At 33.6% G+C, this 14,686-nt stretch overlaps 14 protein-coding genes and 3 pseudogenes across 17 annotated transcripts; 11 read left to right on the top strand and 6 right to left on the bottom strand.

The window, feature by feature from the left end:
* Positions 1–1,507: 1,507 nt before the first annotated feature.
* On the top strand, positions 1,508–1,750 carry TVAGG3_0786080 (serine threonine-protein phosphatase family; the record flags this gene model as incomplete). The annotated part of the gene is made up of 1 exon (XM_051246579.1): positions 1,508–1,750. One exon carries the CDS (start codon positions 1,508–1,510, stop codon positions 1,748–1,750), a length of 243 nt encoding a protein of 80 aa, XP_051082054.1.
* A 4-nt stretch (positions 1,751–1,754) lies between these two features.
* On the bottom strand, positions 1,755–2,284 carry TVAGG3_0786070 (uncharacterized protein; the record flags this gene model as incomplete). The annotated part of the gene is made up of 1 exon (XM_051246578.1): positions 1,755–2,282. A coding segment is annotated over one exon (528 nt), but the record flags the coding sequence as incomplete, so codon positions are not given.
* A 337-nt stretch (positions 2,285–2,621) lies between these two features.
* TVAGG3_0786060 lies at positions 2,622–3,565 on the top strand (annotated as a pseudogene). Its single transcript has one exon. A coding segment is annotated over exon 1 (944 nt).
* A 723-nt stretch (positions 3,566–4,288) lies between these two features.
* Positions 4,289–5,246, bottom strand: TVAGG3_0786050 (annotated as a pseudogene). Its single transcript has one exon. A coding segment is annotated over exon 1 (958 nt).
* A 17-nt stretch (positions 5,247–5,263) lies between these two features.
* Positions 5,264–5,665, top strand: TVAGG3_0786040 (uncharacterized protein; the record flags this gene model as incomplete). Its single annotated transcript, XM_051246577.1, has 1 exon — positions 5,264–5,665. The coding sequence occupies one exon, from the start codon at positions 5,264–5,266 to the stop codon at positions 5,663–5,665; it is 402 nt and encodes a 133-aa protein (XP_051082052.1).
* Positions 5,666–5,684: 19 nt separating this feature from the next.
* Positions 5,685–5,837, top strand: TVAGG3_0786030 (uncharacterized protein; the record flags this gene model as incomplete). The annotated part of the gene is made up of 1 exon (XM_051246576.1): positions 5,685–5,837. One exon carries the CDS (start codon positions 5,685–5,687, stop codon positions 5,835–5,837), a length of 153 nt encoding a protein of 50 aa, XP_051082051.1.
* A 238-nt stretch (positions 5,838–6,075) lies between these two features.
* TVAGG3_0786020 (phage tail repeat-like family) lies at positions 6,076–6,441 on the top strand (the record flags this gene model as incomplete). The annotated part of the gene is made up of 1 exon (XM_051246575.1): positions 6,076–6,441. A coding segment is annotated over one exon (366 nt), but the record flags the coding sequence as incomplete, so codon positions are not given.
* Positions 6,442–6,471: 30 nt separating this feature from the next.
* TVAGG3_0786010 (His-Me finger endonucleases family) lies at positions 6,472–7,056 on the top strand (the record flags this gene model as incomplete). The annotated part of the gene is made up of 1 exon (XM_051246574.1): positions 6,472–7,056. The coding sequence occupies one exon, from the start codon at positions 6,472–6,474 to the stop codon at positions 7,054–7,056; it is 585 nt and encodes a 194-aa protein (XP_051082049.1).
* A 25-nt stretch (positions 7,057–7,081) lies between these two features.
* TVAGG3_0786000 (uncharacterized protein) lies at positions 7,082–7,942 on the top strand (the record flags this gene model as incomplete). The annotated part of the gene is made up of 1 exon (XM_051246573.1): positions 7,082–7,942. The coding sequence occupies one exon, from the start codon at positions 7,082–7,084 to the stop codon at positions 7,940–7,942; it is 861 nt and encodes a 286-aa protein (XP_051082048.1).
* Positions 7,943–8,337: 395 nt separating this feature from the next.
* TVAGG3_0785990 (uncharacterized protein) lies at positions 8,338–9,000 on the top strand (the record flags this gene model as incomplete). The annotated part of the gene is made up of 1 exon (XM_051246572.1): positions 8,338–9,000. The coding sequence occupies one exon, from the start codon at positions 8,338–8,340 to the stop codon at positions 8,998–9,000; it is 663 nt and encodes a 220-aa protein (XP_051082047.1).
* A 248-nt stretch (positions 9,001–9,248) lies between these two features.
* On the top strand, positions 9,249–10,163 carry TVAGG3_0785980 (organellar and viral DNA polymerase type B; the record flags this gene model as incomplete). Its single annotated transcript, XM_001300368.1, has 1 exon — positions 9,249–10,163. One exon carries the CDS (start codon positions 9,249–9,251, stop codon positions 10,161–10,163), a length of 915 nt encoding a protein of 304 aa, XP_001300369.1.
* Positions 10,164–10,409: 246 nt separating this feature from the next.
* Positions 10,410–11,213, top strand: TVAGG3_0785970 (KilA, N-terminal/APSES-type HTH, DNA-binding family; the record flags this gene model as incomplete). Its single annotated transcript, XM_001300367.1, has 1 exon — positions 10,410–11,213. The coding sequence occupies one exon, from the start codon at positions 10,410–10,412 to the stop codon at positions 11,211–11,213; it is 804 nt and encodes a 267-aa protein (XP_001300368.1).
* Positions 11,214–11,228: 15 nt separating this feature from the next.
* On the bottom strand, positions 11,229–12,104 carry TVAGG3_0785960 (protein of unknown function, DUF4106 family; the record flags this gene model as incomplete). The annotated part of the gene is made up of 1 exon (XM_001300366.1): positions 11,229–12,104. The coding sequence occupies one exon, from the start codon at positions 12,102–12,104 to the stop codon at positions 11,229–11,231; it is 876 nt and encodes a 291-aa protein (XP_001300367.1).
* Positions 12,105–12,140: 36 nt separating this feature from the next.
* Positions 12,141–12,593, top strand: TVAGG3_0785950 (uncharacterized protein; the record flags this gene model as incomplete). Its single annotated transcript, XM_001300365.1, has 1 exon — positions 12,141–12,593. The coding sequence occupies one exon, from the start codon at positions 12,141–12,143 to the stop codon at positions 12,591–12,593; it is 453 nt and encodes a 150-aa protein (XP_001300366.1).
* Positions 12,594–12,609: 16 nt separating this feature from the next.
* TVAGG3_0785940 (protein of unknown function, DUF4108 family) lies at positions 12,610–13,029 on the bottom strand (the record flags this gene model as incomplete). The annotated part of the gene is made up of 1 exon (XM_001301203.2): positions 12,610–13,029. The coding sequence occupies one exon, from the start codon at positions 13,027–13,029 to the stop codon at positions 12,610–12,612; it is 420 nt and encodes a 139-aa protein (XP_001301204.2).
* Positions 13,030–13,434: 405 nt separating this feature from the next.
* Positions 13,435–13,866, bottom strand: TVAGG3_0785930 (Poxvirus D5 protein-like family; the record flags this gene model as incomplete). Its single annotated transcript, XM_001300363.1, has 1 exon — positions 13,435–13,866. The coding sequence occupies one exon, from the start codon at positions 13,864–13,866 to the stop codon at positions 13,435–13,437; it is 432 nt and encodes a 143-aa protein (XP_001300364.1).
* A 116-nt stretch (positions 13,867–13,982) lies between these two features.
* On the bottom strand, positions 13,983–14,669 carry TVAGG3_0785920 (annotated as a pseudogene). The gene has a single exon. A coding segment is annotated over exon 1 (687 nt).
* Between the last annotated feature and the right edge of the window lie 17 nt (positions 14,670–14,686).

Below are 14,686 nucleotides of genomic sequence, written 5' to 3'. Positions count from 1 at the left end.
GCTTCCCGAAGATGTTTAGTATAAATGAAGTTTTTATTCGGAAAATTGTTAGTCTTCTGGGTCGAAAACATTATATAATGTGTCGCTTTTCACAAATTATATATGTTTTCATGTTTTGTCACTTTTCTGTCACTTTTCAGGTAAAAACATTTTTATTATTATATATAAATGAATTTTACAAAACCACCGTTACCGTTCTTTGGAAATAAGAGTAAATGTAAAGATATTATATTGAGAGAACTTAAGAAACTACCGAATGGTCTAACATTTGTAGATTTGTTCGGTGGAAGTTTCTATATATCCCATTTGTGCCATACAATATTCCCAGACTCAAAGATTATATGCAATGACTTCGACAACTATATGGACCGTCTCAAACATATACCAGACACAAACAATATATTGAAAGAGTTAAAAGAAAAGATACCTATAGGTAAGATGGAACGTATACCATTAGATAAGAAAAATATTGTGAGAGAGGTTTTGAAAAAAGCAGAATATATAGACTGGGATAGTATATCTGCTAGACTATTATATAGTGGTTCTATAAGAGTTCATGACATTGAAACACTTATGTCAAAAGTTTTATATCTTAACTATACAAATGTTTTCAAAGAGAACATAGAAAAATATATTGAGGGTATAGAGTTTGTGAGATGTCATTGGACAGAGTTGTATGAAAAATATAAAGACAAGGAAAATGTTTTCTTTATAGTGGACCCGCCGTTCTATAACACATGGGATTTTCAATACCAAGTAGACTGGACTTTGAGAGACTCTTTAGAAACTTTAGACGTTTTACATAACCATCCATGCTTTTACTTTACATCCGATAAAAGTGGTTTGGAAACCGTTATGAGATGGTTAGAGGACATACATGACTATGAGTTTATATATGACAAGATAGAATATGAGAGAGGTCCTATAAACCGGAGAAAGTGTCACAATAAAGAAATTTTATTAGTAAGTAAATGTGGTTTGAAATAGGACTACTTGTTTTAGGTTTTTTCCATTGTGTCATTTATTTATTTGACGTGGCAGAAAAGTACAGAGAATATGAAGATGAACCAATGCCTGCAAATGTTCAGCATATGTACTCGTAAGAGATATTTTTATCTAATATTAAATGGACGCACAGAACTTAGCGAATGCACAGCAACCCGGACAACCAAACCCAGAGAATATTCCAAATGAAGTTAGAATACAAACTGCAATGGCAAACTATGGTCAAGTGCCAACAGATGTACAAATGCAAACCGCCATGTCAAATGACGCTGCGTTAGGCTTACCACCATGGTATGCAAATATGAGATGGAAAGAGTTTTATACAAACCCTGAAGTGGGATATAAACAACTTTATGCAGATGACGCGAACACAGGAGTTGACCCAGAATATGTTTTCTACCAGAGGAGAAATAGAATGTATGAGCTCCAGTTAAAGAATGCTATGGAACTCAACAGGAAACGTAAGAGACTAGGCGGACATTAGATTTTTACATATAGTAAAATGGGTTTCTTTGGAAGAATAGGAAACTTCTTTCGAAATGTTGGAAGAGGTATATGGAATGGAATAAAATCTGTCGGAAGAGGAATTTGGAACGGAGTCAAAAATATTGGTAAAAGAGTAGGTCAGTTCGTTGGTATTATACCTAAAGACCCTGAACCAGAAGAACAAGCTCCTGTAATACAACAGCCTGAACCTGCACCACAGTCTAGTTGGCAACCAAATCCAACACCTCAACCGTATTAAAAAATTATATTTTTACCGTTCGATAGTAGTTGTATATGAAACTAAGTTCTAAGTAAAACGCATGGTATAATGGAATTATTCTCTTTCTTCCATCTGTTGTAAACCATACTTGAAAGTCTGAAATACTTCCACTTGGTGGTTCATATAGCTTTGTAGGTTTTTCGTAAAAGTCATTTGCCAAGCATAAAAAAGAGTTTTGTGCACCAGAAAATGAAGCATGAACGATAATAGCATCTGAGTCGAAAACATTTTCATATGTTCCATTAGGGTTTCCGACTTCATAAAAGTCTGGGTGTACTGGATATTCTGCAGGCTGATTTAACATCCTCAAAAATCTATACCATGCCAAGTTGTTATATTTTGTAGAAATATAAACGTTTTCTCCAAGGTCTTCTATTCTATTGATTTTAACAGTTGCATTTTTCCTGTCATATATAATATCGAGATGGTACTCTCCCTCGTCAATGTTGTACTGTTTTGCATATTCGAGATAGATATCGTTTATTTTTTCTTGAAAAGCTTGAAGAGTTGTTTCTAAGTTTACAAGCAAATTCACTTGTAAAAGTTTTCCCTGTTCAAATTTCTCATACGTACGTTTTTCTTTGTTATAGTATCGAACTTCAAAACCGACCGTAAATGGGAAACCATGTATGGCTTCTGAAATGAACTTCATTCTACGAAAGCCAATAGCTTTTGTGACGGATGGGTCTCTTAGCCATCTTAGTGGGTAGTCAAAACGATAGCCTTCATGCTTTACGGTCTCTGTCTCAAACTTTTGACCGACATTAGTAAAAAGTTCATCTAATGGTTTAGTTGTAGCAACTCTTGAATTTTCTTTTTCTATTGAAAGCATATTTTATCTAGAATAAAAATGTCAAATGAAACAGCGTCTATGAGAGAAATACAACACAACCGACAACTCATTATACAAGCTCTAAATAAGAACACAACAAACTTTTCAAACTATTCTAAGATATCTGAGTCATTGAAAGAAGGAAACTTAAAACTGACATTAAACCCAAATGACAGATGAGTTTCTGTTTCAGACAATAAGAACATACTGTCTGTATAAATCCAACAAAAAGGAACTTTAAACGAGAAACCTATAAAAGAACTTCTTTTGAAAGCAGATGTTGACAACAAAGCTGACAAAACATATGTAGACGATGCAATAGCAAAAGAAGAAGAAAGAGCTAACAAAGCTTATGCAACAAAAGAACATACTCATCCTGAACTAGCAGACAAAACATATGTTGACAATAAAATGTCAAGTGAAGTGACAAGAGCTGAAAACGAATATTCTAAAAAGACTCATACACATACCATTGCAAATATTGCAAACTTACAAGAAACCTTAAACAGTAAAAGTGACGTTGGACATACACATACCATTGCAAATATTGCAAACTTACAAGAAACCTTAAACAGTAAAAGTGCCGTTGGACATACACATACCATTGCAAATATTGCAAACTTACAAGAAACATTAGAGACAAAAGCAGATAAAACATATGTCAATGAAATATACCAAAGTTTAGTTGGAACAAAAAATATTGAAACTATTGTTGGTGACTTTTCTTTCAATGAAGAAAACAAATATTTTAGATGGCAGTTTGTACATTCCTTAAAAAATGGTATACGGTATAAACTCATTCTGAAAAATAACAATGAAATGTATGTAAGCTATAAAAAGAACGATGGTACACAAGTTAAAGTTCCATTAGACAACAACTGCTACTTAAACTTATATGGAGACGAACAAAAGAAATATTTCCGAGTTTATGAAATGACAGATATGACATTGCCTGACCCAGCTCCAGCACCATACTATTATGACTATGGAGATGACGTCAGAACACCACATGTAGATGAACAAAAGCTAACATTATATTTAGATTTTTATAGATATAAAAGATATAATGCAATAGAAAAAACGAGAATAGTATACTATTATGAAGATGACAGAAATAAATATTATAGTCAAGACTTTACCCACCCTGAAAACATAAGATTATATTATAAAAAATATTCTGACACAAACCAGAAGAAACCTGAAATAGTTGCACTATATTTTAAGTTCAAAAGAGACAATCCTATAATATCTCATATGTTTGATTTAATGAACCCAGTAGGTTCTATTTATACATCTATGGAAGCAAGAGGTCCTCAAGTAATGTTTGGTGTTGGTGCATGGGAACAAATAGTCGACAGGTTTTTGTATTGTGCAAACTCTTCAAAGGAAACAGGTGGAAGTAAAACGATTTCAGGTGAAAACTTACCTGCGCACAGTCACTACATAGATTTAAGTACATCTCAAGCAGGTTGGCATAAGCATAGATATTGGGATTGGTCAGGAATGACAAAAGGTAAAGGATATGATGTTAAAGACGAGGTTAAGTTTGCTATAAATTGTTACTGGAGTGACACTCAGGGAGAAGGAAACCATACACATTTCGTTTCAGGATATACACAAACAACGGGACAAAGTAAAGAATATATGCCACCTTACATGACAGTTTACGCATGGTATAGAATTGCTTAGTCGTCATTTTCAACTTCTTTAGCATATTCGTCAGGAGTTGTCTTATATTTGTTAGGAACTGTCTTTGAAAGTATACCACCTTGAACTTTGACAAGTTTGAAACGAGGTCTGGCAATAGTAGTTTTATCTTCTGCTTGCAGTGTGTACATTTTGCCATGTTTGCCTAAAACTTCATAATATTCTCTTGTATACTTTCTTCTATTTTTACGAACACGAATGTGAGTACCTGTCGGGTTCCCATTGTTGTCATAGTCAATAGTATTTTCATATGGGTCGCGTTTGGGTATTTCTATTTTTACTTTGTCACCTTTCTGAAGTTTGAAGCCCGGCATTCTTTTTGTTTGTCTCTTTGACTAAATTATTAAATATATAGTCTTTCTCTAAGTCAGGGTTGTTTTTCATTTCTTCGGGGGAGTGGTTTCCCAAACCTTTTTGTTTACGGCTATTGTAAATATTTAAAACTTGTCTCATCTTTGCCATGGAGAAGTGTCTATATTTGTCGTCATATGACATTTCATTTGCTTCACCACCTTGTGGTTGGTTTAAGTCTCTTAACATTTTTATACAACCGTCAATGACACCAAGAGCAGAATGGTTTTGGTCGACAATGAAATATTGGTTTACATTTTTTGAACGCAGATAGTTTTTAATATCGTCTGATTTGAAAGAACTTTCACAGTCAGATGTCAGTTTTGTTGGATGGTATTTGTCAACGAATATTGTCAAAGCAGTTTTCACATCTAAAATATTTTTGGACCATAATGGTATGGCTTCACAGTATCTTGTGTTTTGACCAACAAATATTAGCCAGTATGGAGGTCCATCTGTTCTAACTCTCGGAATGTTTTCCAAGATATCCATAAACCAAGCATTTGGTGTTGAACTAAAGATTTTTACCATGAGTGCTTTCTTTGTCGCTTTAGAAACATAGGGGTCCTTGTTTGGATTCGTCATTTTTTAACCCATAAGAAATGGGTTTATTTGGCGCGTTAGCAGGAGTTGCATCCAGATTTTTACCCGCAGTGGGAACAATAGCCAGAGGTGTATTTGGAGTTGGAAGGAAGATTTTGAGTACATTAGGTATACTTAAAGAGAAAGCACAACCTATTATACAAACTGTACAGAAAGGTTGGGATGTAGCACGAGATGCAACAAATCTTATTCCAAATCCTGAAACAAGAGGAAAAGTTCAAGGATGGATGGACAATGTAGGAAGACAAGCAGGAAACTATTATAACAAAGCAAATGACTACTATAACCAAGCAGGACACTATATGGACCAAGGTGAAAGATTCTTTAACAGAGGATATAACCATGCACAACAGTGGGTAAACAATAACCAACCTCAACCGCCTCAAACTTGGAGAATGTAAAATTTTTTACTGAGATGAAATGAACAATACAGCATTGAGACAAATGGGTTCAAGATGGATTTGTCGGCTTCCAGCAGTTACACAACGTGTTTGTCAAGTTCTTCCTATACCTCAGGAAGTTTTAGACCGACTTAAAAAACCTCAACAACCAGTTGAAAACAAACCAAACTAAAATTTTTTACTGAGATGAAATGACCGAAGAAGTTGAAACGGTAGATTTGACACCACAAACAAAAAGTTCAGAACCATTGTCAAAACCTGTCAAAGAACTTACAGATGAAGAGAAAAATTCAATAATAGAAAGTGCCAGGTCTGGAAATACAAACCCTAACTATAAAGTCACTTTTCATAGAAATGGAACGGCTAGTATCTCAAAAAAGAAACAGACTCTCACAAATAAAATATTGAAGTCTGAAGGAGCTTTCGAGACAACAGATGGAAAAGTTTACTTCACTGACCAACAGTTCATTATAGAACATCTCATTGACTTAGAGTCGAAATATTCTAAACTATACAACAAACACAAAAAGTTGAAAGGAAAACAAAAACAAATGGCATATGATATTTATGAAGATGTTGACGACACAACTGTTCCTGCAGGTGGGGTAAAACCAGAGGAACCGAAAAGTGACGAAAAACCGATAGAAGAAGAAAAACCAAAAACTGAAGATAAACCAAAACCAAAGTTTAGTTTGGAAACTAAACCAAGTCAACCTTCATTAGCTGGTATGGGTTGGCGTCAAAGACTTATGGCAGCAGGCGGTTATGTAAAGTAAAGAAAAAATATTTTTTTTATTTTATTTGAAATGTACGCTGAGTTTGTTGGAGCAGACCGTTGGGAAACTTGTTTGTTAGATGAGAAATATGAAATTCACTGTTGTGAGTCATTTGAAGTCAGAAACAAAAAGACAAAAAGAGTTTTAAGCGGATGGGAGCAAAATAACGGATATGCTATGATGAAGATGGGTGGGAAACGCTATTTTAAACATGTTGTCATTGCAACTCATTTTATACCGAACCCTAACAATTTACCTTTTGTAGACCATATAAACCGTATAAGAAACGACAATAGACTTGAAAACTTACGTTGGGTCACTCGTTCTGAAAACAATAAGAACAGAGGCAAATTTGGAGATATAGTATTCGAATTTGTCGACGAACTAGAAGATGAAACAATTGAAATTACAGACTATGGCAAGCATACTTTTGAGTTTTACTACTATAGCGAAGAACAAGACTCTTTCTACTTTTATACCGGCGTAAACTATAGGAAATTACAAGTATATTTTACTAAGGCGGGCTATGCTTATGTAAACACTAGAGATACAGATGGAAAATGCGTTCAAATACTTCTTAACAAATTCAAGAAGCTATATGGCATACCATTTTAAAACAATATATTTTTACATATATTAAATGCTTCAGGTTGAAAAACAAAGAACAAAAGTAGCAGATACAAAACCGTTAGACTATATCTTTACAAATGCTGGTAGGACTATTTCAGATGAAGAAATTTCATCCCGAGCTTACAGGTTTGACTATCCAATTCGTTGGCTTCAAAGTCCTTCAGATGCAAAGGCAATAGGATTTAGAAGAGTTTTGTTTTCAAATAGAACTAACGCATTTATGTTCGCAGTATATTTTCATGGGCAGTATAAAGGTTCTGATGGTCTAATAGACAAATTTGATGAAATGAGAATCTTTACAGTTCGTTCAGACGAAAGTCTTGAGAAAACTCTAAATGACTTTCAAACTCAAATGAACAAATACTATTGGGAATTTCAAGAAAAATATGACTCTTTACTAAATGGAACATACTATCTGAAACTAGAATATAACAAGATGAACTCCACCGTTTCATTTCAAAAGATTGAAATTAACCCTCCAAGAGATACGGAGTTTTTATTTTGGGAAGTAGACAAACGTTCTTGGGCACAATTTCTTCGGTTACTAAACCAGAACGAACCATTACCACCAGATGGTCCATTTAAATTTATACTTCCACCAGCAGATTTGATGGTTTATAGAAACGTGTTTGACCCTCAAAATGTTATGTGTCATGCAAGTTTCAGTTCAAGCAACAATAGTTTTCTATGTATTGGTAAGGACTTTTATGACTTTGCTTCTAAATTCTACGAACCACCTAGTAACAGTTTCTCTGACTTTCAAGTTTGGTTCACAACAAATGGTGTGCAACATATAATACCATTGTACTATGACTTTTATCTCGAATTGTCTTTCATATATAACTACGGAAAAGTGCTGAAAAAGTATTGAAAAATACTTTTAGGGTAGAAGGTTAGATCTAACCTGTTTTCTAACCTGTTTTCTACCCTCTTGAATTTTCATGAATTTCCTTAAGATAGAAAAAAAGTGAGTTAAAATGAGATGTTTACTGAAGGGGTCACCATGTCACTCGGTCACTCGGTCATTTAACATCTTTTTGAAAATGGTGACAACATGACATTTCGACAACAGTCGGGAAAATGTCAAGACTTCTTCATCGCAATGAGTGTAAATGAACCAAAAATATATTTTAGGTGAAGAGGTGAGATCTCACCTGTTTTCTCACCTCTTTTCTCACCCGTTGAATTTTCATGAATTTTCCCGAAATAAAAAATAAAGTTAGTTTTTTTAAAAAAATATTTTTTATTTTTATTGTAAGAACAGTAATGTCAGTCGAAGCAAAAACGTTCACGAACAAATCTAATGGCGAAACATTCACAAAAGGCACTTACAACGGTATTGAAGTCTTACGTAGAGACAAGGATGGTTATATAAATGCAACAAAGATGTGTCAGCAGTTTAGGAAAGACTTTAGAAGGTTGTTGGAAAATAAGTCCTGGGAAGAGTATTTTGAGGCATTTTGTGAAGAATATACCAACCCGCGGAAAACAGCGGGTTGCTTTTTATACAAAATTCATGCAGGAATTCCTGATGAAATCAAACAGGTTAGAGGAATGTATGTAGACCCAAGACTCGTAAACTATATAGCAATGTGGGCTTCTCCAAAATATTGTATAGCAGTTGGAAAAATTCTGGACTCCATAGACAAGAAAGTTCATGAGAAATTAGATGAAGAAGAACTTGAAGATACAGTAGAGAATGCAAAACCTTTGTTCGAAGAAGAAGTTAGAAAAATGCATGAAAAACAAATAGAACATGAACGTGAGATATGTTCTGGTTATAGAGACTCGCCATACGAACTAGACCAATGGGAACAAGAAGATTTAAAGAGAGAATTTAGAGAATATGAACTCGCTAAGATAGCATTAGAAGCTGCAGAAAAGAAGTTAAAAGTTTGGGGTCGTTTTGTACAAAAATATTGTGAGTAAATGAACCATTTTTTTGGCAAAAATAAAGTTTAGGTGAAGAGGTGCGATCTCACCTCCTTTTTCACCTGTTTTCTCACCCGTTGAATTTTCATGAAATTTGGTCATTTTTCAGCAAAAATAATGTTTAGGTGAAGAGGTGACATCTCACCTCTTTTTTCACCTGTTTTCTCACCTCATGAATTTCCTTAAGATAGAAAAATATATTTTAGTTTTTTTAAAAAAATATTTTTTATTTTTATTGTAAGAACATGTTAGCAACAACAGCACCAAACTCGCTAGTCATGAACCCAACTTCAATGTTAGTAGAGATGAAAAGCTTCATTCCTTCTTCATATACTTTCGAAACAGAAATCCAGAAGATAAAGCAGGAACTTCTCCAAGGAGATCTAAACTGTAGTGCGAAAGATGAAACAAATGGACAGTATCTTTATGAAATGCAGGATATTATTGACCATCTACCTAAACTTCCTGAAATCCAACAACAAAAGCTTACTATTCCAGAATTTGAAGAAATAGAAGTCAGACCAACCGACTCAGTTGAAATAAAGAAGTTCATACGTAAGGTTAACTATGAATTCCTTGGTTTTCATTGCAACCACAAAGTCATGGACAAAGACTGCGATATGGTATATAAGAACATCTCTGACATATATAAATCTGGGGAGTTTAAGACCTACGACAACTTTGTTTCGTTAGTTGCTGAATGTGTATGGCAGATAAGAGATAAAGATAGAAGAGGTAAGGTATGGAATGAACAGATAAGACCCGCTATGTTTGAGATGAAGAAAACCATTGACGCCTTGGTTGTTTTAGCAGGTAAGGTTTCAGAATATAACGCAAAAATGAACCCGCAATGTTCTAAATGTAAAGCAGCAATGAGGAAATATAACTACTCCGTCAAAGAGATAGAAAGAATGAGAAACGACTATGCAGACTTAAAGAAAGAAGCAGAAAAGCCAGCAGAAAATAAAATGGACATGTTAGAATTTCTGAACAAAAACTATCCAACAGTTGACGATTTCCTTCTTTCAGATGTCAAGAAGAAATATAAAGAAACTTTCGGCATTGTTAAAACATTCGATGTACTAAAAGAAGAAATAGAAGCTACAAAACTGTTTAGGATTTCAAATATACATCGTACAATTCATGTAAAACGCTTATAAAATAACTGAGGTGAAAAAAGAGGTGAGAAAACGGGTGACATCTCACCTCTTCACCTAAAATATATTTTTATTGAATTCAGCAACAAAAATCATGAATTTCATTAGTTATTTTGTATGTAAAGACAGTAATGACGAAGTTGCTGAAAAATACATGTAAAGCGTTTATTTTTGGTCTTTTGTGAAAGTCAGAAAAAAAAGTTAGTTTTTATTTTTTTTTATTTTTTTATTTTGTATGTAAAGACAGATATGTCAACAACAGAGAACACAACAACAGTTATAGTCCATGAAGCTATAAATGAAGAATATGAATACATACAGTATAACAAACAACTCCGTCTCATTCGTTCGGTCAAAGACGATATGTACCAAATGCAAAGTATTTTGACAGCATGTTTTGCACCAGATACCAAACATACAGACGATTGGTTCAAAAACCAAAGCACACAAGAACTTTTGAGCGAAGCACAGCGAGCCCGACTTTTTTCGGGGTCGCCAAAACTCTATGAAAATCGTAAAAATTTGCCAAATGGTTTGAGAGGTTGGTATGTACATAGACTTCTTGTAAATGCTGTTGGAATGTGGGCTTCTCCTCGTTATGCTTGGCATATTTACAGACTTCTTGACGAAATTCATAGACAAGAACGTGAAGAGATGGAAAACAAGCTTGAAGCAAAAGACAAAAGCCTTCAGAAAAGAATACCACGTTCGGTACCAAAAGGAAAGGAAAAGAACTATAAGTATATGATTTATACTGAAGAGATGGAAAATGAAGAAGACAGAGATATGGTTATGTTGCATTTAGTCAGAAGAAACAACAAAAGCTTTTACGACCTTGCTAAGATTTACAAATCTGACAGAAATTGGTTCTATCGCGAAAACTTACCGATTTCAATGACCCCAAATGAAGATGTGAAACAAATAGTTCAAGATACGTTACCTCAAACACACTATGATATGAAAGGTTGTACAATACTTACCTTCAAAGAAGACTTACCGCTACTGAAAGAAAAAATAACAGAGTATTTTGACAACTTCAAACAAGCAGAGTAAATGAACTCTTTATTTTTACGCTTGACTTTTTACAATTTGAACTTTGTTTGCGTAGATATGAATTCTGAAAGAAGTATGAGGGTCTTGTATGACTTTGTACTTCTCCCATAGTTCATGTCTGTCAAACTTACCTGCCATGGACTCTTTCATAAGTTCCATGAAATCGTCTTCTGACAATCCTGGGAAAAGTATTATGTCAGTAAGTATTCTCTTTACATCCTTACTTAAACTCTTTGCTGTCTGTACACATATTACGACTGAAATGTTAAAGTGTCTGAGCTTCTTAAGAATTCGACACATATCTTGTTCTCTGTTCTTTAACAAAGGATGAGAGGCGAAATCATCTAAGATAAGAAGACATCTGTGAGGGTAAGTCTTCCAATCGTAAGATTGCAATTTCTTCGAAATGTATTCTATCTCTTTCTGTTTGTTTCTGAAGTGTTTCTTCTCTAATATTCTCTGCATTTCCTCATTTGGGTCTTTAAACTTCGAATTTATATACTCATTTATAGCATTGTACTTCAAAACTCTTCTTTGGTACTTCTTTATCCAATCTAACAACTCAGAGTCTTTTATACATACTAACTTAGACTTTTTTATAATATCTTTGAACGAATTGACGGTTTGGTCAAATTGACCAGAAGTACTACAAATAACAACTAACTCATAGAATGGGTTCTTCTCATCTAGTTCTTGTTGTTGTGCAGCCATTTTAAGATAAGTGAAAGTCTTACCCGACCCAGGCGGTGCAATTAGACCTGTTATACCATTCTGAGCAAATAAGAACTTGTCATGTATGGGTTTTATCTGAGCATTTTCCAACTTCCTCTTGTTCTTATTTAAAACATTCTCAAATTTCTTGTCAATGTCAGCAAACTTTTTTTCTAACATATTTTTAGAAAAATTAAAATTTTTATCTTTTAGGAAATGTCTAGCGATTTCGCTATCTATATTCGAGACAAGCTTTTCGACAGCAAAACATCTGTCGACCATAAAATCTTACATAGTGTAAACAAGAAAGGTGAATTTGTTCTAAAGTTCTGTTTCTGGGAATATGACAAGAACCATAAAACCTTAAGCAGAGAAGTCTTAAAATTTGTCAATGACAGACTTGTTGACAGAGATGACGCCTCTTGGAGAGATGAAGTCCAACAAAACTTCTTAGAATGCAAAGAAGACACATGCGCTGTTCTTGAAGATGAAATAGAAAACAGAATAGAAGAGCTATTAAAGGACAAAGAACTTTTACAGAAATATGGTTCTGAGAAATTTGACATAACTCCACCAGAAAAGAAGAAGAAAGGAAAGAAAGAGAAAAAAGTAGAAGAAGAGAAGAAAGAACCTGAACCAGTTCCAGAGAAGGTGAGATATGACATGTAAAAATAAAATTTTATTTTTAGAACATTTCTGGGTCAATGTCAATGTTCTCTTCCTCTTTAGGAGCAAACACCGGCTTAGACTCTAAAATCTTTTTACCCAATTTACCTTGAACTTCTACAACTTTAGACTCATAATATTCATAGTCGTCTGCCTTCTTTGGTTCATAAGGTATAACAAGTTTGTATGCTTTGCCTTCTTTAAGGTTTGAAAACCTTCTGTCAAAATTTTCTTTGACTGTTAACAAACCTTCTATGTCTAAGTCTTCAAATTTCGCACCATTTTTAGTCACAATAGCAAACTTAACTGGTTCGATGTTCCAAACTTTGCTGAATGTAGACTTTTCAAAATGGTAGAAGTAAACATTCAAATATGTGAATGGAGCTAACTTATCTTTGACTTCTGTCATGTACTTATTTACTGAGATGAATTTTGTCATCTTTTCTATCGGATAAAAAAATATTTTTTTAAAATTTACTCAGAAAAATTATTTCTTTCTATATTTGCCATTCTGAACTTCGAAAAGATGTTTTATACCAGCATAGAATTTTTCTCTAGAGCTTGGTCTTATATCGTTTTCATGACAATATTTTCTATATTCTTCATATAAAGCCTTTTTTTCATACATTTCATAAGGACAATCTAACCAGAATAGCGCATATCCATTTTCGTTATCTAGGTCTCTATATGTTTCTTCTGTTTGTAGAATTTCGCTTTCTCTATTTAGTTCTATGTCTATATATTGTGGCTTAAAAAGATGTGGGCAAGAAGGGTTTGGCGCTATGTAAAAAGTTAATTTTTCTGTCATCTTTTCTTCAGAATAAAAAAATATTTTTTTTAAAATTTACTCAGAAAAATTTTTCTTTGTATATACACCATTCTGAACATCTAAAAGATTTTTGACATTTGCCAAGAATGTACGTTTAGAAGCTGCCATATAACCATATTCTTGACAATATTGTTTATACGAGTCGTACAATGACCTTTCATCTAAACACTCAAAGTTAGTCTCATCTATAAACAGTTCATATACACTCTTGTTTGCTTCTAACAATGTTTGTCTCTCTTCGGTATGTGGAATTTGTCTTGGATTGAACTTAGAAATATCTAATGTCATGAAATATGAGAACAAGTGGTTGTAAAAGTTAGGTGTCAAAGTTTCTGCTAAGTCGTCAAAATATTCTGTATCTTGCATATGAGAATCTGACGTTCTGACAACTACATATCTTCTGTCAGAACTTTCTAACTTCATCGGAACAACATTGTTTGAAACCATAATGAAGTTTGCAACATTTTCACAAACTCTTTGGTCTTTATACTTTCTTTCAACAACTCCAACTTTGTCTGTTATAAGACTCTTCAAAGCATCTGAGTTCAAAACTTTTGTTGTATCTATACTTTGAAGTTCATTGCAAACTATAAGTTTCATATTCTCTATTGAAGAGTTAAATTTACCGCAGATGTTTTCTAAGTTTGTCATATTCGGGTTCGAATAACCTTCTAACAGTTTGCACAAAATATCTGTAAAGAATGTGTTCTTACCTGTTCCTTGTTTTCCAATTATAATGAGAGCAGTTTCATTTTTAGCACTTGGATGTTGTAAGATGTTTGCAAACCAACATAAGATATACTCATAGACTCTTTCGTTTCCATTGCATATAATTTCTTTGACATGGTCTAACCAAGCTTCTATAATATTTTCTTTCCATTCTACTTGTTCGTATTTATATCCAGTGAAGATAGAATAGAAGTTTGGAGAAGGTGTATAGAACTTTATACCTCGAACTGAAAAATCTTCTAACTTTGACAATAAGATATCCCAAGCATCTAACATCTTCATGCCAACTTGTACAACTTTTATTTTCTTAAGTTTCTGTCTACATTCTTGTTCTGAAATATTGTTGCTCTTGGTTTGTTAAAGACAACATCCCATTCTTTCATAACATAACATTCTGGGGCAGAGTCGACATAAATGACTAAACGTTTCAAATTCTCGACTGCTTTGTTATAGTCTCGAAATGGACACATATTTCTGAAGGCTTGGAAGTCATAAAAATCTGAAACATCTATTCTGTACATTTTTATAAAAATAAAAA

Source organism: Trichomonas vaginalis, chromosome VI (assembly GCF_026262505.1).
Source record: "Trichomonas vaginalis G3 chromosome VI, whole genome shotgun sequence".
NCBI lineage: Eukaryota > Parabasalia > Trichomonadida > Trichomonadidae > Trichomonas > Trichomonas vaginalis.
This window is presented reverse-complemented; position numbering and strand designations above follow the sequence as displayed.